At 44.9% G+C, this 26,048-nt stretch overlaps 2 protein-coding genes across 6 annotated transcripts; one reads left to right on the top strand and one right to left on the bottom strand.

Annotated features, from left to right (window-relative positions):
- Positions 1-27: 27 nt before the first annotated feature.
- LOC106609447 (tyrosine 3-monooxygenase) lies at positions 28-12,763 on the top strand. Its single transcript, XM_014208300.2, has 12 exons — positions 28-390; positions 531-708; positions 855-943; positions 1,108-1,175; positions 1,338-1,388; positions 1,540-1,685; positions 2,037-2,172; positions 2,336-2,405; positions 2,528-2,584; positions 2,813-2,908; positions 3,060-3,193; positions 10,576-12,763. The coding sequence occupies exons 1-12, from the start codon at positions 163-165 to the stop codon at positions 10,733-10,735; spliced, it is 1,413 nt and encodes a 470-aa protein (XP_014063775.1). The 5' UTR covers positions 28-162; the 3' UTR covers positions 10,736-12,763.
- Positions 12,764-15,486: 2,723 nt separating this feature from the next.
- On the bottom strand, positions 15,487-26,048 carry LOC106609455 (nucleoporin Nup37). 5 transcript variants are annotated; one of them, XM_014208309.2, is made up of 10 exons: positions 25,842-26,048; positions 23,628-23,843; positions 23,294-23,418; positions 20,864-20,936; positions 20,501-20,595; positions 16,730-16,820; positions 16,448-16,629; positions 16,262-16,312; positions 15,878-15,971; positions 15,487-15,718 (listed from the first exon to the last, which is right to left on the bottom strand). In XM_014208309.2, exons 1-10 carry the CDS (start codon positions 25,842-25,844, stop codon positions 15,605-15,607), a joined length of 1,044 nt encoding a protein of 347 aa, XP_014063784.1. In that variant the 5' UTR covers positions 25,845-26,048; the 3' UTR covers positions 15,487-15,604. The 5 variants fall into 5 exon arrangements, with proteins under 5 accessions (XP_014063784.1, XP_014063783.1, XP_014063785.1 ...); XM_014208308.2 differs by having other exon boundaries at positions 25,815-26,023; XM_014208310.2 differs by lacking the exon at positions 25,842-26,048 and adding an exon at positions 25,749-25,821.

Raw genomic sequence — 26,048 nt, 5'->3', positions numbered from 1 at the left:
GGGATATAAACCTGTCTCTCTGACGATAGCACAGTTTCAGACACAGCTGTGCCTCGGAGAGTCTCAGTATCCGGTAATAGGCCTATATAGACTATTCGATCATAGCAACTCTGCAATATTATTTTTAAGACAGACAGTCTACGACAAATCGACATAAGTTCAATGAAGACGGAGGGTGCGGTGCAAAACATTCCGTTCGTCGGCAGAAAGCGAAGTCTGATCGAAGATGCCCGGAAAGAGCGCGCCAGCGGTTCATCGTCCCCTGGCCCATCGCGGGGCGGTGAAAACTTTGTGTTTGAGGAAAAGGAAGGAACAGTGACACTGAACATTATTTTCGCACTCAGCCATGAGAAGAATGCAGGGTTCTTTAAAACTGGCAAAGTCTTTGAGGTAAGGAAAGCATGTTCATCATTAGAAATGAGTTGCAGATGGAGAGCTTCAATAGATCAGGTCTACGGCATCGACTCAATGTGATAAAATATACATGTGTTTGCTTAAATATGACATGTATGTCTTTACCATGCATTCAGACGTTTGAAGCTAAGCTTCTGCATATTGAGAGCCGACCAGGAAGGAAGTCTAAGAACAGTGGCTGTGATGATCTGGAGTTCTTTATGAGGTGTGAAGTGCACAGCTCTCACACAGACATCTTCATCAACTCACTCAAGAGAGTCGCCGACGACGTACGCACCATCCCAGAGGAAAAAGGTTATAATACAATTAGAATGAATAATAATCATACGTTTCTAATAATAGTAACGTTTTTCTTGTCGTTGAGAATACAATCACACCTAATCATTTAAATTGTGTGAAATAATTATGCTCTGCCATATTTTCCTGAATCCTTGTTTTAGTTCCCTGGTTCCCCAGAAAGATCAGAGATCTGGATAAATGCAACCTGTTGATAACGAAATATGATCCAGATATGGACCAGGACCATCCAGTTAGTGTTTATGTTTACCTTAGCAATATTGCTAGGCTACCATTTATATGGCATTGATACAATACTTGTATAATTCATTGGATTGTTAGAAATAATACTCAACTATCAAAAAGGATAAACAAAAAATGTCATGGCTAACTAATTGTTATGATTCCTTTTTTCAGGGATTCAGTGATCCAGAATACAGAAAAAGAAGGTGCTTCATCGCTGAACTTGCAGCGAATTACAGACAGTAAATTGATCCCATCATTTTCACCTTTCAAAAAAGTTATTCCCATGTAGTCAGTCGCTCTTAGGTGCCAGCACTGCATCATTGGACCAAAGGCATGCCATTGTAGAAATGCATTCGTAAAGGAATGACTGATGTATTGATGCATCCATCTCTGTTCCACAGGGGGGAACCATTACCCAGAGTGGAGTACACACCAGAGGAGGTGGCCACATGGTGAGAATAACAGCTGATGTATAGTATACTGGAGATGGACATCGTACCATCCTACTACTTCTTTCATAATGATAGATAATCTACAGTCAATATACCTGTTGAGTTGGAATGACAGTGTTCTAATGACTCTGCTGCTGCTGTCATTTAACAGGAGAGAGGTGTACCGGACCCTGAGGACCATCTACCCTGACCTGGCGTGCAGACAGTTCCTGGGTGGGCTGCAGCAGCTGGAGAGGGAGTGTGGCTACGGAGAGGACAGTATCCCCCAGCTCCGGGAGGTCTCTGCCTTCCTCAAAGGTGAGGCCCAGCAGTCTATCTCTGCCTGAGGGACAGAGCAATAGCAGCACTATGCCCAGCTTCAAGGAATAGAATAAACATGGACAGAGGCAAATCCAGCATGCCCATGACTTTCCATTTAATGACTAATTCTGGTCGATGACTGTGCGCAGTGCGCACCTTATAGAATGATTATGCCTCGTTATTTTAATGTAGATTGCTTACAACAGTAATAACAACATTAGGGATTGTTCTCGTACTGCAGAAACACTATTGGCAGTCACTGTTCACCATGTATGAACATCAGCATCCATGCCACTGGTGAATATGTGTCTGACAGTGGTACCTTGCTATGTGTTCTTGCTTGTCCAGAGAAGACAGGCTTCCAGCTGCGTCCGGTGGCAGGGCTACTCTCCGCCAGAGACTTCCTAGCTAGCCTGGCCTTCAGAGTGTTCCAGTGTACCCAGTACATCCGCCACGCCTCCGCACCCATGCACTCCCCGGAGCCGTACGTCAATTGGTGTTACTGACATAGTAGAATCACTCGAAATAGTGTGTCATAAAAACAAGTTTACTAAACTGACCATAAATAATAACATGATAGTCAGTCTAATCAATGGACATATTCATGTGCGTCATGTATTCACTGCTTTTGCGCTCCCTTCTCTCAGAGATTGCTGTCACGAGTTACTCGGCCATATTCCTATGCTTGCAGACAAAGAATTTGCCCAGTTTTCCCAGGTAAAAACATTTAGACTTCTAATATGGTTCATATGATGCTTGGGAGTAATAATACATCCATTATAATAATACATAAATTGTCTTATCAGTGCGCAACACTCACAATTGTTTGTCATTTGCAGGAAATTGGCCTAGCCTCACTGGGAGCGTCAGACGAGGATATTGAGAGACTCTCAACCGTAAGAGCTGACCTTTGAGCTTTCATTTCAAAATAAGCAGTTACCAATCAGATGTAAAACATTAGATACTGCACTGAGGTTGGGTGTTGGACTGCAAATTACGGACCTTTGCTGCCATCTAGTGGAAAATATAAAATACTGACCAATCTGATCATTTGATTAATGTGTTGTCAGGCGTGAAACAGAGCCTTATCATTTCCTCATCACTTGTTGCCATTCCTCCGACAGTTGTACTGGTTCACAGTGGAGTTTGGACTGTGTAAGCAGAATGGAACTGTGAAGGCATACGGTGCCGGCCTCCTGTCCTCATATGGAGAACTCATTGTGAGTAGGATTTTACATTGGTACTCTGTAGAATTGTACTGATAGAGGGGACTAATTCCTAATTTCTCTGTTTTCATATAACATGCCGCTAATCATTTCTGAAAGAGTCTAAAACGATAACTAATCACTTATCTCTATTTCCATCTTTCAGTATGCTCTCTCTAACGAACCTGAGTACAAGCCATTCAACCCAGAGGAGACAGCAATCCAGCCTTACCAGGACCAGACTTTCCAGCCTGTCTACTTTGTCTCAGAAAGCTTTGAGGATGCCAAGATTAAGATGAGGTACATCAATGCATACAAGTGGTGAATGTCTATATGTGAGCACTTCAGTACGTCACAGGAAATGTGTAACATTTGGGTTTGAGTTGATCTTGTCGCTCTTGGACTGCAGTGCTGCAGGGGTTTTGGAGAGGAGCCAGTGGGAACCTCAGGGGATCTGAGGACACAGAAGCAATCAGACTGAAAGCAGCTGTTTAGGAGTTACTCGTAATTAGCATATTACGTTTTGTAATATGTTAATGTGATCTGAATGAGCAGAGTATGGATGGACAGGGGCAACTCCAGTCCTCGGGGGCCGGAGTGGTGACACTTTTACCCCATCCCTAGCACAAACAGCTGAGTAAATTAATCTAAACAGAATATCGTGGTTAGTTGATTATTGGAGTCAGGTGTGTTAGCTAACACATTTATTTATTTTTTATTTGATTTATTTTACCTTTATTTAACCAGGTAGGCTAGTTGAGAACAAGTTCTCATTTACAACTGCGACCTGGCCAAGATAAAGCAAAGCAGTGCGACACAACACAGAATTACACATGGAATAAACAAACATACAGTCAATAATACAATAGAGAAAGTCTATATACAGTGTGTGCAAATGAGGTAGGATAAGGGGGTGAGGCAATAAATAGGCTATAGTGTCGAAATTATTACAGTATGGAAAATTAAACACTGGAGTGATAGATATGCAGAAGATGAGTGTGCAAGTAGCGGTACTGGGGTGCAAAGGAGCAAAATAAATAAGATGAGGTAGTTGGATGGGCTATTTACAGATGGGCTATGTACAGGTGCCGCGATCTGTGAGCTGCTCTGACAGCTGGTGCTTAAAGCTAGTGAGGGAGATATGAGTCTCCTGCTTCAATGATTTTTGCAGTTCGTTCCAGTCATTGGCAGCAGAGAACTGGAAGGAAAGGCAGCCGAAGGAGGAATTGGCTTTGGGGGTGACCAGTGAAATATACCTGCTGGATCGCGTGCTGCGGGTGGGTGCTGCTATGGTGACCAGTGAGCTGAGATAAGACGGGGCTTTACCTAGCAAAGACTTATAGATGACCTGGAGCCAGTGGGTTTGGCGACAGATATGAAGCGAGAGCCAGCCAACGAGAGCATACAGGTCACAGTGGTGGGTAGTATATGGGGCTTTGGTGACAAAACGGATGGCACTGTGATGGACTGCATCCAATTTGCTGAGTAGAGTGTTGGAGGCTATTTTGTAAATGACATCGCCGAAGTCAAGGATCGGTAGGATAATCAGTTTTACTAGAGTATGTTTGGCAGCATGAGTGAAGGATGATTTGTTGCGAAATAGGAAGCCGATTCTAGATGTAATTTTGGATTGGAGATGCTTAATGTGAGTCTGGAAGGAGAGTTTACAGTCTAACATGACACCTAGGTATTTGTAGTTGTCCACATATTCTAAGTCAGAACCGTCCAGAGTAGTGATGCTGGACGGGTGACCTCATTATGAGATGACCTGAGGAGACACTCGGAGTCAATACTTGCGAACATTTAAATTTAACCCATAAGAGTTTTAAGCCCTGTCTAAGCCGGGGGAGGGGGTACTACTAAGCTATATGGAAATGTTTTAAGGTCATACCAAGGATCCTTTTGCTATTTGAAGACCCCTTGAAGTATCAAAAAAACATTTTATTAACCCCTTAGAAGACGATTTTCAGAATGTCATCATCTCATCATATGCTATTGGACCAGGTCTCTCTTGGAAAAGAGATGTTATCTCAATGAGAAAAACCTGTATAAATAAAGGTTAAATAAGGAATTAAATAAATACATCTGACAAACACCACGCTGTCACCTTTAACTGCAAATGCGGAAGTGTTACATAGGCGGATGCAATGCATTGAGACCCATCCAATGCAAAAAACAGATATCTCTTGCTTAAACTGACAGATTCTTATGATTTTTTTTCATGATAATAGATTTCCGCGGGGCCACGGACATCAATTTTAGGGGGTTTTAAACAGGTTCTCTGGCACAAAATCCATATCAGCCAATTAAACTTGTCGATTTACTTGCACGTGGCAGAACACTAAATTGTAGCTGGTTCCATCCGATAACATGGCACACGTTAGCCCTATGCTAACCTCACCAGGTGGCACTGATTATATCCTGGCACAAATGATGCATCGGCCAATTACAATTGTCAACGTGGTTGGACGTGTTCCAACTCTTGTTCATGGAAGCATCCTTAACACACCTCAGTCCAACAGGATGCTCCGATCATCAAAGCAACCGTCACATGTATTTGGCTGACTGGTCAAATTGCTCTCTGTGTTAAGTGCCAAGTCCACGTAATTGTCGCAGATTGCGGCAAGGGTTAGAATTTCACATGAGTTTCCTCCCCTTTGAAATGTAGACATACTGTACATGTACTGTATTAGTGTGCTGAAAAAGGACGCCAACAGCTTGAAAAGAAAGATTACTAAACAATTGAATAAGGAGAACTCTTTCTTCAGCCTTGCAGACAAACGCACTGCTATGGCCTTATAATTATATTGCATAGACTATATTACATAGACTATATTAGATGTTCATGAACACAAATGTTGGCCTGCAATGTGTTATATGCATAGTTATAACCATCCACGCGTTATTTGACTCGAGGAGGATGAACATTACAAAGTGTACAGTAGGATTGTAGTTAGTATCATTATCATCCTACAGATGGCAGTATTGCAGTTATTTTAAAATAAGTTTATCACACTTGGCTGTCATGAGTATATTCTTATGTAGGTAGGCTACACTTACATCCAGGCCTACAACGTTTTGTAGGCTATGCATTATTATAATCATCCACTTGGTCAAATGCGTTTTGAATTGAGCATCAAGGACCGGCAGTAAACAGTTATTTTCCACAACAAAAAAGATTGCCGGGAGGGTGACTCGAACCCACGGTGAGCTATTGATTTCAAGCCAACCGTTTTAGCAGTGTGCCACCTAGAGGCAATAATGATAGTGATAGTCGACATACTATTTGACAAATCCATAAGGGCCTCTGTTTTTTGGGGTTTTTACGATGTACGATAAATGTACATGTTGTAAGGACCTCCTCATTTTTCCATAAAAGCACAGATGTGTGTGAAACAAAAACGTGGGATTTTGTCATAAATGCAAAAACATGAAAATGTCTATTGTTAGCACTAGCTAGTAGCGTAGTCGAGGATGCATCAATGCAATATTGGCTCACAACATTACAGACCAACAGAACAGCAAAGATTGTGGATATACTGACAAGATACATGGGAGACAGCTATACATATTCATGACATGAAGCTAGTAGCATAGCATCTCTCTCCATTGAATACAGGTGGTTGACGTCAACAACTCTCATCGAATATTCAAATAAGATTACAATAATAAGATGTGTCCACAAAAAGGATAGGAGGGAGCTAGACAGCCTGCCGTGCCGTTTTCTAGACAACTACCACCAACGTTAGGGCCCAGGCTGTCCTATCCTTTTTGTGGACACATTTCATTATTGTAATCTTATTTGAATATTCGATGAGAGTTGTTGACTCAACCGCCTGTATTCAATGGAGAGAGATGCTATGCTACTAGCTTCATGTTATGAATATGTATAGCTGTCTCGAGACAACTACAATATAAAGTGTTTTTTTCCTCAAAGTTACCGGGATGTCACGTGTCCTACTTATATCAGTACACTCATAACAACTTAAACATTACGGAACTTCTATTCGATCAAATAAACCTCATGTAGCAAATAAGCTATACATTTTTTTGTTGACCAAATTCGACGCTCATTGACTTCCATACAAAAACTCCTTGCTTAGGTGAGTGAAACAACGAAAACAAAAGTCACCTGCTGGAAGGAGACAGATTTTCCGCGGAGTTGGGCCTCTCTCTCCCTGTAGGTTTAAAATATCCCTCTAGTGGCCAGGGTTGACCTATTTTAAGAAATGCCATTGGTTGGTGGATATAAGTCTAAGATCTTTGATAGGCTGATGAAGAATAAGTGCCACCTGTTGAGGTTAGCATAGGGCTAACGTGTTCCATGTTATCTGATGGGACCAGCTACAATTGTGATGGCGCCGGAGGGGGTGGCTGCCGTTGGGGGTGGCTGCCGTTTTATTGGCTTTGAACCAACCATGCTATTTTGTTCGTTTTTAACGCATTGTTTGTTACTTATTTTGTACATAATGTTGCTGCTACCGTCTCTTATGACTGAAAAGAGCTTCTGGACATCAGAACAGGGATTACTCACCTCAAATTGGACGAATAATTTGTCTTTAATGAGTCGGACGGGAAGGATATACTCCAAACACCCGAACAGGCCCAGTCTCCCCGTCATTCACTGGAGAAAGAAACTGCGATTTCACGTAAAGAGATCGGGGTGCCTTGTGAGGATCAGGCGACGAGTGGCTAATCTGCCTTTGCCATCAGTATAGTTAGCTAACATTCAATCGCTGGAAAATAAATGTGATGAACTGAAAGCACGTATATCCTACCAACGGGATATTAAAAACTGCAATATCTTATGTTTCACCGAGTTGTGGCTGAATGCCGACATTAATAACATACAACTGGCAGGTTATACACACTATCGGCAAGGTAGAACAGCAACCTCTGGTAAGACACGGGGCGGGGGCCTATGCATATTTGTAAACAACAGCTAGTGCACGATATCTAAGGAAGTCTCGAGGTTTTGCTCGCCTGAGGTAGAGTATCTCATGATAAGCTGTAGACCACACTATCTACCTAGAGAGTTTTCATCTGTATTTTTCGTAGCGGTCTACATACCACCACAGACCGATGCTGGCACTAAAACCACACTCAATGAGCTGTATACCACCATAAGAAAACAAGAAAACGCTCATCCAGAGGCGACAATCCTAGTGGCCGGGGACTTTAATGCAGGGCAACTTGAATCAGTTTTACCTAATTTCTATCAGCATATTCAATGTGCAACCAGAGGGAAAAAACTCTAGACCATCTTTACTCCACATACAGAGACGAGTACATACACATACAGAGACTCACCCTCCATTTGGCAAATCTGACCATAATTCTATCCTCCGGATTCCTGCTTACAAGAAAAAATTTAAGCAGAAAGCACCATTTGACTCGGTCTATAAAAAAGTGGTCAGATGAAGCAGATGCTAAACTACAGGACTGTTTTGCTAGCACAGACTGGAATATGTTCCGGGATTCTTCCTATGGTGTTGAGGAGTACACCACATCAGTCACTGGGTTCATCAATAAGTGCATCGATGACGTCGTCCCCACAGTGACTGTACGTACATACCCCAATCAGAAGCCACGGTTTACAGGCAACATTTGCACTGAGCTAAAGGCTAGAGCTGCCGCTTTCAAGGAGCGGGACTCTAACCCGGAAGCTTATAAGAAATCCCACTATGCCCTCCGACGAACCATCAAACAGGCAAAGCGTCAATACAGGACTAAGATCGAAATTGTACTACAAAGGCTCCGACGCTCGTCGGATGTGGCAGGGCTTACAAACTATTACAGACTTCAAAGGGAAGCACAGCTGAGAGCTGCCCAGTGACACGAGACTACCAGATGAGCTAAATAACTTCTATGCTCGCTTCGAGGCAAGAAAAACTGAAACAAGCATGAGAGCATCAGCTGTTCCGGACGACTGTGATCACGCTCTCCGCAGCCGATGTGAGTAAGACCTTTAAACAGGTCAACATTCACAAGGCCGCAGGGCCAGACGGATTTCCAGAACGTGTACTCCGAGCATGCGCTGACCAACTGGCAAGTGTCTTCACTGACATTTTCAACCTCTCCCTGTCTGAGTCTGTAATACCAACATGTTTCAAGCAGACCACCATAGTGCCTGTGCCCAAGAACACTAAGGTAAGCTGCCTAAATGACTACCAACCCGTAGCACTCACGTCTGTAGCCATGAAATGCTTTGAAAGGCTGGTCATGGCTCACATCAACACCATTATCCCAAAAACTCTAGACCCACTCCAATTTGCATACCGCCCCAACAGATCCACAGATGATGCAATGTCTATTGCACTCCACACTGCCCTTTCACACCTGGACAAAAGGAACACCTATGTGAGAATGCTATTTATTGACTACAACTCAGCGTTCAACACCATAGTGCCCTCAAAGCTCATCACTAAGCTAAGGACCCTGGGACTAAACACCTCCCTCTGCAACTGGATCCTGGACTTCCTGACGGGCCGCCCCCTGGTGGTAAGGGTAGGTAACACCACATCCGCCACGCTGATCCTCTACACGGGGGTCCCCTCAGGGGTGCGTGTTCAGTCCCCTCCTGTACTCCCTGTTCACTCATGGCTGCACGGCCAGGCACGACTCCAACACAATCATTAAGTTTGCCGATGACACAACAGTGGTAGGCCTGATCATCGACAACGATGAGACAGCCTATAGGGAGGAGGTCAGAGACCTGACCGTGTGGTGCAAGAACAACCACCTCTCCCTCAGTGTGATCAAGACAAAGGAGATGATTGTGGACTACAGGAAAAGGAGGACTGAGCACGCCCCCATTCTCATCAACGGGGCTGTAGTGGAGCAGGTTGAGAGCTTCAAGTTCCTTGGTGTCCACATCACCAAACTAACATGGTCCAAGCATACCAAGACAGTCATGAAGAGGGCACGACAAAACCTATTCCCCCTCAGGAGACTGAAAAGATTTGGCATGGGTCCTCAGATCCTCAAAAGGTTCTACAGCTGCACCATCGAGAGCATCCTGACTGGTTGCATCACTGCCTGGTATGACAACTGCTCGGCATCCGAGGGCAGTGCGTACGGCCGAGTACATCACCGGGGCCAAGCTTCCTGCCATCCAGGACCTCTATACCAGGCGGTGTCAGAGGAAGGCCATAAAAATTGTCAAAGACTGCAGCCACCCTAGTCATAGACTGCTCTCTCTGCTACCGCACGGCAAGCAGTACCGGACCGCCAAGTCTAGGTCCAAGAGGCTACTAAACAGCTTCCACCCCCCAAGCCATAAGACTCCTAAACATCTAATCAAATGCCCCCCCGCTACTCTGTTATTATCTATGCATAGTTACTTTAATAACTCTACCTACATGTACATATTACCTCAATTACTGCTGCTCTTTAATTAGTTGTTATTCTTATCTCTTACTTTTTGGGGGGTATTTTCTTAAAACTGCATTGTTGGTTAAGGGCTTGTAAGTAAGCATTTCAATGTAAGGTCTACACCTGTTGTATTCGGCGCATGTGCCAAATAACATTTGATTTGATTTTAGCTTTCTGTCACATGCAAGTAAATCACAGATTTGAATTGGCTGATACGCATTTGGTGCTAGAGAACTGTTTAAAATTAAATGGTTGCTTATTCGCAAATATGGAGCCAATGTTTTAAAACCTTATTGTTCTACCTGCAGGCGGTACTCATCGTCCATCCAACGGCCCTTCTCTGTCCGGTACGACCCATTCACCTGCAGCCTGGAAGTTCTGGACCAGCCCAGTAAAATCCAGCATGCCCTAGGCCAGATGAGAGACGACCTGAAGATACTCCACAGTGCCCTGGAGAAATTGGGCTGAGGGCCTCAACACTGAGCCAGAGACTCAGGGAGTGAAACTGATACATACCTCTGGAGGGGTGGGAAGGGGAAGCCATTTTGGGTCTTTAAAGGTGCAATCTGTAATTTCTCTGTGTGGCCATGGGGCCAAATGCACAAACAATCAATGCTCAAATTGCACAAAATACAGTAGTTCCATTTAAGACAATCAGTTGAATATCCATCTCTTCAATCCTGCTGGGCTAATACTTGCATTATTATTATTGTATTTTTTAGAGACTAAACTAGATTTAGCATTTAAAAATGGATGGATGTGAAATGCCGTGTATATATTTAGTTAACTGAAAAACACAATTTATATTTAGGTGCAAGATTCATTAATATTTCCTTGTTGGGTGTATGTATTGATATGATATGTATTGATATGTACAGTGACGTTATACATGTATTGTGAGGAGAATGTACAAAGTAATACATTTTATTTTTTCAGTCCAATCACAAAGGGCATGAAAGAGAGAGAGACACACACGGGGGTAGGAAATGTACAGGGTGAATATGTCCGAGAATGTTTATCATAGTAGAGAGATTACAGACAAAAACTTTAGAATGCATGTGTAAAATAGTGATCTGATAGAGAGCGAGAAAAACCCCAATATGGAGGGAGATCAAGGAAAGAGACAAGAAAGTATACAAAGTCTGTGCATTTGAGAGAGCGAGCGAGCAAGAGAGAGAGAAAAAGAGAGCGAGAGGGAACATGAACGTCAAAGAGGGTGGGAGTACTACAATATAAGCCCATGTGCCACTGCCTCCCATTCCAAACCAACTGTTTCCATTTAGAAAATTCTTGGAACCCATTTGTCTTCACGTGTTATTAAGTACAGGGAAGGAGCTAATTATGAATGATTTAAATATCATGTTTCCTCAGCTGGCTACTGTCAGAGCCAGCACTGAGGCCCAGTGGATCTAAAGCTGGACCTGGTCACACAGACCTCACAGTATAACACTACACGGTCAGTAGGGTTTCACAACTGGCATGATAAACTCTCTCCATCTCCTCTCTCTTCCTCTCTCCATCTGTGGGTTCAAGGGGTAATAGATGCCTTGTTTCTGTATCAGTGACAATGTGTCTGCACCAGAGTTCACCCGTATTCATTTTTAAAGCCAGAACGCAAATTAGTTCAGAGATCTACTCCGACTGTAAAACATCATGATGTACACAGTGGCCGTAAAAGCCTCCGACCACCTTGAGTGGGAGGCCTTCCTGTTCAATTATTCCAGTGTAAATCAAACATGGTTCACTTTCCTCACAGAGAAACACAACCTCTCCAGTGGAGAGAAAATGGTGCACAGAGCCGAAGATTTATCTACTATACCGCTCGACTTGAGTGCAGCAGTGACACATCCACTTGCTTAACCCAAATTCAAACATTTAATAATTTTGCGTATCTCAGCTTACATTCAGCACAGCTCGATTCCAAAAATCCCCCCCCCCCCAGAAAATCACTGACCACTGGGACCCAAATCTGCTGAGGCCCCTAAACACAAAATAGGTTGCCATGACGATACGATAACCACTACTGGTTCCAAGCAAGATTATTGTGCCTCACATACTAACCACAAATCCCCCAATGATGTACAGTATCATCCTGCCTTCAGAACTTAAGTGTTTCCTAATGTCATGGACCATCGTTACCTTGGCACGCTAGCCTCCCCAGACTCAAAAGGATGGGTCATTGGGTTCACAGAGTCCTCCCTGAAGACATAGATGAAGCACAGCTCATTGTCTTTTGCCGCATTCATAAACAAAAAAATGCTGCTAAACCCAATGATTACTTCCCAGAGACACTTGAAATTAAACTTTGACCAAAATTATCCAATTTACATTTTGTGTAACCCACTGTACTGAGTGCTCTAATGATTTATCGTAGTCACATTTAGTCTGTATTGTAATGCTTTGCAGCCTTTTCTCTCAACTGCCCTCATCCAGATCAACACATTTTCACTTCAGGCTGGTTTTACATCATGTAGGCCTAAGAAAATCCCCAGGAGATTAAAGGAAAGTATTTTTTTACCTCAAAGAAAACCTCTAATCTCTTCCTTTGTTTTCTCTCCTCTAATACTGCTCATTATTAGCATTTGTTCTCTTTTTCTTGAGCCCCTGGCTTCGAATGTGTGGGTTGGGGCAGAATTAGCTGAAGGCCTCATCTTGTCTGAAGTGGTGGAGGGGATTACAGAGAGAGAGGTGGAGAGTTCACACCTGTCTGATCTCTCTTTGATTCCTCTCTGCGTTCGTTATTACATTACAACTGGAGATTAAGCTGGAAGCCAAATCGGCCTACTAACCAGGAAAGCCTTCCTGGTCTATGAGAAATAGCTCTATCATGTTTATCCTACTGTTCAACTTCAAACCAAGGATCTCCTTGTTCAAACAAAAAAATAAGAGGTTAAGGGTCATGAGAATGACCTAATATGGATACTTTATACGTCAAGCTTCAAGCTCAGTTTACACTTGATTTAACTTGCCAAAAATTACATGGTATGTCAAAGAATGTAACAAAGCAGTCTCCGAAATTCAAGACCTAGGGCAGCAACAGTACTAGGTCTGAGATTAATGACAGATTCTCTTGGTTGTTCCGGGAGGGTCCTCTTCAGACAGACAACTCTCCCAAACAAATCACGAGGCAGACACATCGAAACCAACGTTTGCAGGCAAAACCTTTGCTGTGGGTTTAGTGAAGGTAGTTGATGCAAACTAGCCACTAGCAAAAATGCCCTCATTAAAAATAACCCCTGTGATCTCCATCTTACCAGCTACTATGTGTCCATGGGATGTTTACGATAGGGCAAGAAGCGTATAAGGCAGTGACTTAAAAAAGCTGGATGTACCAACGCCGCCCTTTCCTCTATGCCAAACTGACGTTGTATACATTACGTACCTCTCTGAATCAAAGGGGTTGGGTTAAATGCAGAAGACACATTTCAGTTGAATGCATTCAGTTGTACAACTGACTAGGTATCCCACTTTCCCTTTCCTTTCCAGACGTGTTAAGGTGGATCCTTGGTACATTGTGGGAGGCAAGCCATCTGTCCAGAACAGGGATGGGTAACTCCAGTCATCGGGGACCTGATTGGTGTCACTTTTGCCCCAGCCCTAGCTAACACACCTGACTCCAATAATCAACTAATTGTGATTTTTAGTTTATAACACAATTAGTTTACCTAATCACCTGTGTTTTCTAGGGATGGGGAAAAAGTGTGACACCTCTCCGGCACCAGAGGACTGGAGTTGCCCATCCCTGATCTAGAGACTAGAAACAGGTGGGAGACCACCAGGTGGTGATCTTGGGTCACTTTGATTCTGGGAGACACGATTGATTGAGCGATTCATGACTCACATTTCTCACAGAAATCTTGCACTTTGCAATTCTAATTCACCCTAAGAGGATATTATAGCCTTTGGAAAATGTTCAATGGTGTGTGCAGAGAGAGGTTGCGGCGTCTTGGTCTCTGACATTGATTTCTCTGTGTTTCACGTAGCCATTCCAGCACCACTTGTGTCCAACACTGCAAACGTACGGCACCGACCACATTGGACTTGTTCAAACAAAGACTCGACCAGGAGAGCGGTAGCATGTTATGATTGTGGATGGAGGTTAGTGCGTACGCTCCAAGAAACATACAGGCCTGTCTAGCGGGATTGAAAGAGTGGAGGTCTCACCTCCCCTATACCTGCCTTACGCTGTCGTGCAGCAACACTGGTGCACAATAAAACCTACTGTTTCACCCCTTACACATACATTAATGGAGTAAAATAAACCGTTCTGTGTTACTCCCTGTGGACAGAACTCCATCCAAAGGGCTGTGCCCTGGGACTAAAAAACATCCATCCGTGGAAACAAGTGATTAGCTGTCACAAAAAATGATTCATGATCAAATTTAATGCTTGCCCTCTTGTAGTTCTAATGCAGTTAGTAAGTGCTAGTCTCGCACATGGGCCATCCAATAGGATACAATGAGCCCTTGTTTCTAATGGAGTACTCTGCGTCTGTTGGCTTATGGTCCAATGTCTCCCATGCTCCATCTCAGCATCACTGATCGTCCCCACCCACTAGGATGATGAGATGTGTGGCTCATGTTTTCTCTTCATCTCCCTCTTCTCTGGAGAGATAAATCACTCATCCCCTCTGCCAGCCAGTAGTATCTGACCTGAAAAGACCTCAACTCCCAGTCTCCTGCGCTTCTCTTCCAAAACCTTATTTCTCTCTAGTTTCCTGCCCATGTCATAATCTCAGGGATAACCCAATAGCAGGAGCAGGCTGCATGCATTAGTCCTTCGCCTTCCCCTTCCCAGGCCTCACTCTGCAGGTGTTATAGGACCTACCGGGGTGTGTGTGTGTGTGTGTGTGAGACAGATTGTGTATGGGTGAGTGTGTATGTCTGTTCTACAGAGAGAAAGTGAGCACCTGTAGAGGGATTGTGATGTTGACCGGTAGAGTAGAGTGCTGGCAGCATTGAGCGCACACATTCCTGTGACCTGCAGCTCACCCTGAGGCGCTTGGCAGAACATCATAACAAACTAGCACTGATACAAAGCTTCTGAGAAAGACAGAACCAGCCCCGCTTTTCACAGAAGCCAAGTTCCACCCATCTGTTTGTCTGGGTATGACAGTTTGTCTGTTTGTCTGGACGGTCAGTTGTCGGACTCTAAAATAAACATCAAAAGTCCAGGATGTGTCTAAACTAAGTTCAGAAGTCAAAGCAAACAAAAACATGGAAAATGAAATACTTTATTGAAAAAGTATGAAAATAGAAATATCCAACCACACCTCAGGTCAAACAGTTTCAATGTACATTTGCATTGCCTCCCATATGTCCATAGGGAGTGACTGCATTACATTTCTGTCATCCAAAAAGAGAGCTTTCGGTCACCGCCAATGACACAGAGTGGGAGGGACCTGTGCCAGCTTAGACCCGCCCCTACCGTGGCTGATCCAATCATCACGGGCTGCAACAACACCACCATATAAACGTAAGAAACCAGGTCTAGGAAGCATGTTATGTTATCTTAATTTCCAACACTCTTACTGAACATTATTCCCACACTTTTATGACTCAGAAACGGACACAGTGTCAATGCAAACAGCCAAACACACAGCTCACTGACCTGTGGGTGACCTAGGTGATGCACTAGTAACTGACTGCTGATCTTGCCTGGACATCCTGTTGTGGAGAAGAGATTCTCATTGACCCGAGACCACCTGGAAGACCATGACACCCATGGTTACAGTAATTGCCATCACCATCATCACCACAGCCATTATCATGGACGTCGTCGGTAGCGGCGGTTTCAGCCGGACTACCACAACATGCATCCCAATACTCTTAAGGTCAGAGGAATTGGAAGCATTTAGGATCCTTGGGACATCCCTACCCTACACCCTAACCATAACCCTTACCTTAATTATTTAACATATTCATTTCAATGGGGGAGGGACATCCCAAGGATACCAGATAGCAAGGACTTCGGAAGCATGGACAAAGCAGTTACCTGAAGTTTCCTGCTCGTTCTACATGGGCAGGCCTCTTCTCTTGTGGGTAACTATGAACAGACAAATAACCATTAACAAATCCCATGCCTTCATACAGTAGTGTTACACAGCATGTAACGGAGGTGATGGGTAACCTTGTCCGGGTTCAAACCCAGTCGGTCACAGGCATCTGTCCTGCCACTCACCTGGAGCGGGTAATATCCCAGATCACCCAGTCACTGCCCGTCACCGCGCCCACCTTGATGGTGTTGGTGAGGCACCAGTCGGCCGACATGAGCGGCGACTGGCCGCAATCCAGAGAAAGAATGGCCTGCTGGGTAACCAGGTCATAGAAGCGTATCGTCCCTTTCTTCTCAGCCACCATCAGCTGTACAGAGGATAAAGGTTTAGTATCACAAGCTCTTTTCACTCGCACTAAGTATTTAAACTCTCATTATGAAACTGGAGAGCACTGTTACTGTACGCACCTTGAAGGCATCTTCAGGATGCCAGCACACACTGACGCCAGGAGAGCGTAGTCTAAATGTAGTGGTTTCATTCCCCTCCAGGTCCCACACCCTGTGGGGACAAGAGAGGCCATCTAGCATGAAAGGGAAGGGGCACTAGCTGGACACTACAGGATGGTCGGAGAGGGGGTGTGCTCAGGGGAAATTAATCATTTAAGGACGGTAAGAAAATTATTCTCCTGTCCTCAACTACCTGTTAGAAAACAACCTCAGACAGGAAGTCTGCGATTCAAAAACAAACAACCGGTCCGAAGCTTCAGATAAAACAGGTCCTGTCAAAAATGTCAAATTATCAAGTCCAAAAAACAAGATTAATAAGCACTCAATTAGCTGTACTGGAGTTGGACTCGCGGCAGTGCTAAAAATAGCTTCCGGAGTCCAGCCACCCCCTGTGGGGAGGGGAGATGACGTGCAGAACAGTGCAGGCAGGCGCCTTGGTGCTGACAGCACACAAAACAAAGGATTACACACGCTAATGGCAGCTAAAAATATAAAAAATAACAAAGACATCATGGCTGGCTGGCTGTTTTTGTCTCACAGGATCCATGTCAAAAAAGCGAAGTTACAAGCCTCCATCCAAACCCACCTTTCCCCAGGCGTCTGAGACTCTCTTCGGAATGTACTCTAATGAGTGAGCAGCACACACCAGGCCTGTAGTAATGCCAGTGTTTTTCTGAAAGCACATAATGCCAGCGTGTAATTTATCTAACTTCTGTCAGTTGTCCAAGAGATGCGCACACAGAGCCTTACTAGTACCGCCCTTCTTTCAGGGAAAAAGGGATCTTGGTCGTAATCTCCCCCTTGAGCTGCGAAGACAGGCATGCGGGCCCTGCGCTGACGAAGGGAGAAGGCCGAGGACACAAGGCAAACATGCGCATGGATGTAATAAATCACTTGGAGAGGACAGGCTGCTCCCCAGACCAGGATCAACTCTTCAACCACATCGGAGAGCCCTCAGCGAACACAAGGCCTCGAAACTAACAAAACATTCCCCTGAACCAGGGAGGAATAAACTTGCATGCGGTTTTAATTATTTATTTTTTAAAAAGGACTGTATGGTTGGGACCGATGTGAATGCGCTGACTGATGAGGTCATGCAGAAGACATCTAAAAAAGGCCCAAAGCCCATCTAAATGTCAAACATGTTGGAGAGATGTCTGCAGTGGCACGGAGGAGAGGATATGATTATGCCCCATCCCAGATGTTAACCTCAGTAAACAAACCCTCAACTTTTCCTGTGTCTTCCCTGCAGGGGATAAAACACCCTCACATTTCTCCATGAGAGCTTTTGCTTCTTGACTCGACACAGAAGTCAGAATGGCCCTGTGTAGAGTGAGGTGCAGACCCTCCTCCATAGAGCATGAGCGAGGTTGGAAACCTCAGACGACCGCAGACAAACAAGCATAAACCCTCTCTTCTCAGACCACTCGCCAAGTAGAGTTCAATCGCACGCTACGCCGCATCCGGCCAAGTTGTGGTCCACCACTTCGCCCTTCAAATGGGGAAAGATTATGATTTCTTTTTTAAAATGTCATCCTTGCTGAACAAGGTGAAAGGGGGCAAGAAACAAGACTGAAACCGCCACTGACAAAGCGATGTGTAATTGCATAACACAACTGCTGTGACATCAAGCAATAACACTGGGCTTCATGTACAATAAAATTGAAAGGCGAGACTGCATTTGAAGTCTGTGTGTAGATGTGAGTGAGAAAACAGCCGCCGCACCTTTTCATTTCGGTCAACGTTTTCCAAATGAGCGGAGGAAATGGGAAACGTAGTGTGCACCATGTGAACTAAATTATGAGAGAGTGCAGGGTAAATAACCTTGGCGACACTCGGCGGGAACGAGGGCTGAGAAAGACCAACAGTAATTCCGCCTCAGAGCCTCACAGGGGAGTCCAGGCAGAGGTGCACAGCACGCCGTCCTCCCCTCCCCTCCCCGAAACCACACCAACATCCATCTTGATCGGACCTGCTCAAGTGTCTTGAACAATAACACGTTCTTTAACAGACATTTGGACTGTTGAAATAATTATCTCGGCCATTAGTCATTTTTATTGGATCGGTTTGCTCCTCTCGCTAGAGTTGATGATGGGATCCCCTAGCACGGAGCAAAAAGAAAGCGTGAGAACATGAGAAGAAAAGAGGAGATGAAAGACAGGGATGTTGTAGAGTGGACATGGACATACTACCTGACAGATAGCTTGACTGACGGGCTAGAGTGGGGAGAAAGTCTCAAACTATTGTGATAACGCCTCAGAAATACTTCCCAAAAGGAAGACACACAGAGTAGATCATACACAAAACAAATACTTGAGATCACGCACAAATAGTTGCAGCAGGTGTCTCTGTTCAAGCCCCTTGAGTAAGCTGTATTCTGCTGATCCATGTCAACACGAAACCAGAGCTGGCTGAACTGAGGAATCCATCTCACTCAACAGAAACATACCTACTGCAAATCCAACTGGAAGCTAACAGACAATGGGAGCCGAGCCCAGAGAGGTTAGGACCTCTGGCAGACACTCTGACCTCAGAGTGGAAGGCCCCTCTCCTGTTAACTTGATCTTTCCCTAGTTTAACCTCACTCTTCCTCCTGCGTCCTATATTTTCTCAACGTGACAGAATTTAAATCTTTCTGCAGATGGAGCCGAGCAAGCGTACCCGTTTTCTCTGGCCAGACCATTATAGAGGGAGGCTGAGGGAGAACTGTGCGCTGATGTTTCTCGCAGTAGCAGAGCTTCATCACCAGCCCTAGCTGAGGCCTCTCTCTCCCCACAGCCCTCATCCTAACCAACACTTTAGAGCATTTAAGCAGGGCGGAAGGAGATTGAGGAGATAATTCAACCATGGCCTGTATTTGATGACTGGAAGTGTAACCGCGAGCTCCAGGCTCCTGAAATGATGAGTTTATGAATAGAAAGCAGATGTTTCAGGTGTGTTTCTCATCCAGGGAGCTTTGGGTTTAAAGATGGATATGAGAGACGTGCTCTTTCAGGCTCTAGCGGAGAGAAAAGTAGGGGCCAGTCATTCATTTCTAAGCTGCTAACTTGATTAAACGTTCCCCCCCATCAATCACAGGTCAAACAATAAGAGCTCACATTGTGTGGGAAGGGGCAAAGAGGAAGTAGGATTTGGGCCAGGCTTTCGCCCTGTCTGGACCCTAGCAACAACCCTAGTTACTAAGGTAACAGGAGGCCCATCAGGTTCAGTGGAGGCTGCTGAATAATGGCCGGAACAGAGCTAATGGAATAGCAAACACCGGGAAACCATGTATTTGATACCATTCCACTGATTCTGCTCCAGTCATTACCACAAGCTCGTTCTCCCCAATTAAGGTACCACCAACCTCCTGTGCCAGGTTACCCCATGGTTACACCTTTGGCTAACAACACACTCTTTCCTTCCTTGCTCCACTACCTAGCTACTGATTGATAGGCCACATTGGGGGACCTTGTTAAGAGTCAACCCTAAGCGAGGGGAACAACCTCCATCAGTACTGCAGCTAATTGGATTTCCATATTTAACCAATTACTTTGAAAAGCTAGAGAAGCAGCGGTGTGATTCCGCACGGCAACACCGGGGTGTGTTGTGATAAACATTGGGTTTCATTTTGGAAACACAGTCAGGACTTTCTGCACCATTAACAGAGAACAGAACGCAGATCCAAGAGCTGGGGGAAGACACACTCATATTATTCTTGCTGAATGAGACCCGGAGGAGGTTCGGACTGACCTGCATGTATGGTCATCGCTGACCGAAGCCATTTGTTTCCCCTCCGTGGGTTCAAACACTAAGTGGTTGATGTAGCTGGTGTGACCCTCCATCACCTAGACAACCACACAGACATCACCACAGAAACACAGAAGATACAATTAACAAAACACTGCATTTGGTGCAAGCCTGTAGGACAGTTCGCTGGCTCCTTACGTGCTGGGTTCTTGATTAGGCTAATATAAAAAGCCATTCACTAAGTGCCTACTGTCAGTGTGCTATATACAAACGGCTTGATTTAAAGAAACCAGATGCCAACTGAACTGACAGGTGCAGTAGTTCCAGTGGGATCTAGTCGTGAGGGCAGGGGCTCCAGTACTCTACCTTGACTTCATGTTGATTCTGAAGATCAGAAGTCAACAGCCTCACTTTTCTGTCTGCCGCAGCAGTGCAAAATCTGGTGGGAAAGACGGAGAGAGAGAAAAACATAAACAAAGAAAGAGAACATCAAAACAGAGCCCATCCTACTATAAGACACGCGTACGTACACGCACCCTGGCACACGTCCATGTCTATGCGTGTGTCTGACTGCAGCGTGGGCTGACACCTTTGGATGTGTGGTAAAGACTTGGACATGGATCAATGGAAACACTGCCAGGGAGTTTCTAAGTGCGGAGATAAACATGGAGAAAAACTAAGATTCCTCACGCCATTTGAGCATTTCTAACGCCTGGGAGACGACTTTGCCTCTAATCAGTTGTAGTATATACCAGCGCCTGCAATTACTTACACAATTACACTAACTCACTTATGACAAGAAAAACACACATATCGCAAGAAAAAGACACATTTTCACACATTTGCAGTCGCAGGAACAGACGGATTTGGCATGTCACGATACACAGCCAGAATATTCCCCCAAGCAACTGGTACAGGTGATTACACCAACAACTGATACATAGCCTAGTAGTCAGCGAATTGTGCAGGGCATGTCACCCTTCTTTCAACTCAATTCCTGGGCCAGATCTATCATCAAATCTAATTCAATACATACTTCACAGTCTTGCAATACGAACTAGGCTATCGAGATTTAGCCTACGCTGCAGGAATATTGTCAATGAAAGAACAAGTGCCAAGTGGGAGAACATTTCTTCATGAGACAATCTTCAAAGAGTTGTCAATGTCGACTAATGTTGACTAATGACTGGGTCTGTTTTGGCCCTGAGCTGATGCTGGGGAAGTGATCCTGACAGTTCCCCAGAATCTACCAGGAGGTTGCTGACTGGACCTCACATGGCTGGCCTGGTAGAATCTGGGATCCTCCCAGCGTAAGCCCCCTACCCCCTCCTCCTCCTAGCACCCTCGCCGGCCCCTGCCTCAGGCAAGCCCGTGAAGACTGTGCTTTTCCTGGAAGGCATAACTACGTGCAAAACTAGGGGAGGGACGGAACTTGAGCGGGGAGCCATCAGTGCAATAACACGTGCGCACGTCACACGCCGGCCCCCAGGGCCCTGCAGACTTAACCACAAAAGGTCAGGAAGTATCACTGCTTTTCCCTTTCAATTAAAGCAACTTGGAAACATCTCCCACGGGATTACAGCATTCCCATCCACCATTCCAATTAAGAGGAAAACCTTGCTTTCTATGTAATAATGTTCAACTTCCTTTTTTTTATCAAACCACACCTGAAATAACTGGGTTGGTATTCCACCGCTACAGTGGGCCACAGACTAGAATGATGACTGAGCTTCATACGGGAGGTGAATGAGGAATACAGCTGGGCCAAGACTACTGAGGGTTTCATACCACTGACTGACACAGAGGTGGTGTAGATGGATGATCCAGAGACATAGTTAGATAAATATATGGCTCTGGGATAAGCAGGTGGTCCAGCCCTACATACCTACACGTACCCAACGTTCACAAGACGCAAGCCTCATTGTTCCTAGAATTTCTAAGCAAACAGCTGGAGGCAGGGCTTTCTCCTATGGAGCTCCATTTTTATGGAATGGTCGGCCGATCCATATGAGAGATGCAGAAACGGCTACCATCTCTCCACTGCGATTCGCTCCACTGACCCTATTACGGGGGCTGAGTAAGTGGCTTGCTAGTGCTCTCCCATGCCGTCTCTAGGAGGGGTGCATCACGTCTTGCCAGGCTCTTTTCGCTATACTCGACTTGAGTGGGTTGAGTGATGAGGGAGATCTCCGCGGGCTATACTCCGCCTTGTCTCAGAGTAGTAAGTTGGTGGTCTGTTGATATCCCTCTGGTGGTGTGGAGGCTGTGCTTTTGCAAACTGTGTGGCCCTGTCCAGGGGTATCGTGGGACAGGGCCACAGTGTCCCCGACCCCTCCGTCCAGTCCCTAATATCTATGCTGCAATAGTGTATCTACCGGGGGGCTAGGGTGGGTCTGTCCTATCTGATGTTTTTCTCCTGTCTTATTGGAGCCCGGTGTGATCTTAAGTATCCCTCTCGCCCTCTCCTGCTTGCTTGCTTGCTCGCTCTTTGGGGTTTTAGGCTGGGTTTCTGTATAAGAGCTATGTGACATCTGCCTATATAAAAAGGGCTTTATAAATACATTTTACGTAGGAAAGATGAAGAAAAAAAAAAAAACAGTAGTGCAGCTTCAACCCACAGTGGTGGCTGGTCCAAATAACCACATATTCAGTCTGCACCATGATGAGCTGAATCAGCTGTTACTTACTGCAGGGCTGGAAAGAAAGCCTGAAACAACCAGCAGCACTCCAGGACCAGACACCCTGATGTAAAGACAGAAGACAGCTGTAAGAACGAAAAGGTTTAAGGTAGGCTACCTGATGAGTTGGGGCAGCTTGTCCAGCCGAGACTCAGGGCTCCATGCAAGGCAATCCACACGTAACGCATGATGGAAAACACGCAGTGTGGTGAATTCAACCCCCTCTACCTCCATATCCTCCTCCTGCACAAACAGTGGTTCACGTCACACATACAGCAGTGGTTTACGTCACACATGGAACCAAAACACAGACTGTTTCTCATTTCCTTGTGTCCCCTATCCATGCCTCCTCAGAGAGGAACCTTGGGAGGATCTTCTCTTCAGATGCATTTTGAGAAGGGAGGCTAGAAGAGCGGACATGAGGAAGAGGAATCTGGCAGGCTACCACTCACCTGGAAGCGGCAGGTGCCAACCACCACATACTGGTTTCCTCCATAGGCCAGGAGGGACGCAGCTGAGCCACTGTCAAAGGGGCTGAACTCCACCACATGGACGTAGTCGTCACAGGGCACTGTGTAGCTGGCTCCTCGACCTAAGTCCTCCATGCTAAATGTATTTTTGGTGACGTTTATGTCCGGTGTATTTACTCTTTGGTTTGACTTCACCACCTGCATCAGGATTGAAGAGGGGTTAATATTAACTTCCTTATACAGATTGAAAGCCAAAAATAATACTTCCGTATGCACACTCAAGCGAGCCAAAGCTTACATACTCCGGTATTGGGCTAACTCGTTGAGGGGGACTCATATAGCCTAAAGCCTGAACATTAACTAATGTGCCTGTATCATTTCTGAGGTTGTCACCGAGGGAATTACTGTAGGGAGTGACAATAAGATAATCATGAGATCAGAACTTCCCTAAATGCAAAACCAGTCATATAGATCCCTTGCTACAATTCGACTAGGAGAGAGATATACCAGAAACACAGACTTGTCCGGCTTTTCTAGGAAGGGTGCGGTGAAACACCCTTCTCCCAGCCCATGTGGGTCGGGGGGGTTGTTTAGATGGAAGCTTTTTAAATGTGTGAAAGGTCATAGGTAACAGCTGTCAGTGATCACATAATGGGACATCATTCTTGCTGTTGTACTGACATCATGTAGGCTGTAGGTTCCCAAACCTTTTCACTCAGACCCCGCTTCCAGCATTGGGGAACATCCCACGTCCCCCCTGCGGGCGCCACGTCTATTTCTATGGGCATAAGCACTGTTCATGACACAAAGTTTGAGAACCACTGGGCTATTGGACTCCAAAGGTTAACAGCAAGGGGGATCCACCAAGTGAAGGCAACAGAACACCATTTCACTACAGTGGATCATTCAGTCTCAAGTGTTATTGATTGCATTCTTAAAGGAGCAATGTGCAGTTGGAACAATTACAGAGCGGACCACATAGCCACTGATTTGGTAAACAACTGAAGGATGGGGCTTGAGAAATGTAACCACTCAAATTCATGGACAGAGCTATGGATGGAAGTACTGACCATCTATGACAGGGATAGGCAACCTTGGTCCTAGAATGTCACAGGCACTTCATGTTTTTGATTTAGCTGACCTGGAATGTTGAATTTAGGCAATCACTGAACTGATCAATTAACTAACTCAGTGTGGTGCCTAGTTGGGACAAAATCCTGTAGTATCTGTGGCACTCCAATAACAGGGTTACCTACCCCTGATCTATATCAAAAGTATAGCATTATTGATATTTGAAGCTATACAGTGTTTACAAACAAAAGGAATAAAAACAACCTTACATTGTGGGTTCTGATGGGGGTATGACAGTTGAACTAAGCTCGAGGCATCTACTAGTTATATTATTCAATAATTAATGGGTATGCACCAAACAAAATATTTAAAAAGGTCTAAAAATGAATCTAGTAACTTCAGATAGCTCCTTGAAGTAGGCTAGCTAATTACTCTAGTTAACGACCTGGCGACTTAGTTTGCTCTAAAATGTTTTAGATAGACCCGTATCTCAGGAGTTAAAATAGGGCTGGATAGGCATTAACAATCCAAGTGTATATGTTACACATAGAAGACAGGCATCTAGTTAGTAGGTTAGGGTCAATGAGGCATGTCCTGGCTATTGCTAACTCAACAGTGCACAAACGGTCAGTACTGTAGCTAGCTAGAATACTTAGTTCGCGGCCGGTAGCTAGTTAGACTATCTTCCTTGTAACCACCAGAAAGGTGGTAGCCTTGGCTTCAGGATATGCTATGATAATGTAACATTGTGAAATGCTATGTAACTAGCAGTCCCCCCCACCCCACACTGTTGTACAAGCTAGCTTGCGATATAGCAGCGCTTGCTAACTAGCTATTAGCGTCGTGTTTAGCGGTTAGTTAGCTGATAATAACAGACAGCTAATGTCAGCCAGCGAAACTACTCAAACGCTAGCAGCCTACAACACACTACAGCGATTAAAAGTGATGACAGGCTTTGGCAATATAATACAAAATATTTCAACAAATAACGCGGCCTTTTAACTAGAATAGATAGCTAATTCATAACCATACCTACGCGCGCCTTTCAGCACATTAGTTACAACTTCTGCCCCCCCCCCCCCAAAATACATTTGTTACCCAGTTGATGTCCTTGTTGGAACGTACCATGCCATTTTATTCTTAAATTCTAGGGGGACCACGCTGAGTTTAAAAACGCAATGGTGCAGCGCTTTGACACGTTACACACTATTGCTATATTAAAAACACTTTAGAAAAGAATAATTAATAAACGTTCTCTCACGAAAAATAGTCAGATATGCTAAAAACAATATTGGGTTCTGTGATAAAGAACCACAAATAGCAGTTGTAACA

Source organism: Salmo salar, chromosome ssa07 (assembly GCF_905237065.1).
Source record: "Salmo salar chromosome ssa07, Ssal_v3.1, whole genome shotgun sequence".
NCBI classification, from domain to species: Eukaryota; Metazoa; Chordata; class Actinopteri; order Salmoniformes; family Salmonidae; genus Salmo; species Salmo salar.
The sequence above is the reverse complement of the archived record's forward strand: the minus strand, read 5'-3'. Positions and strand labels throughout refer to the sequence as shown.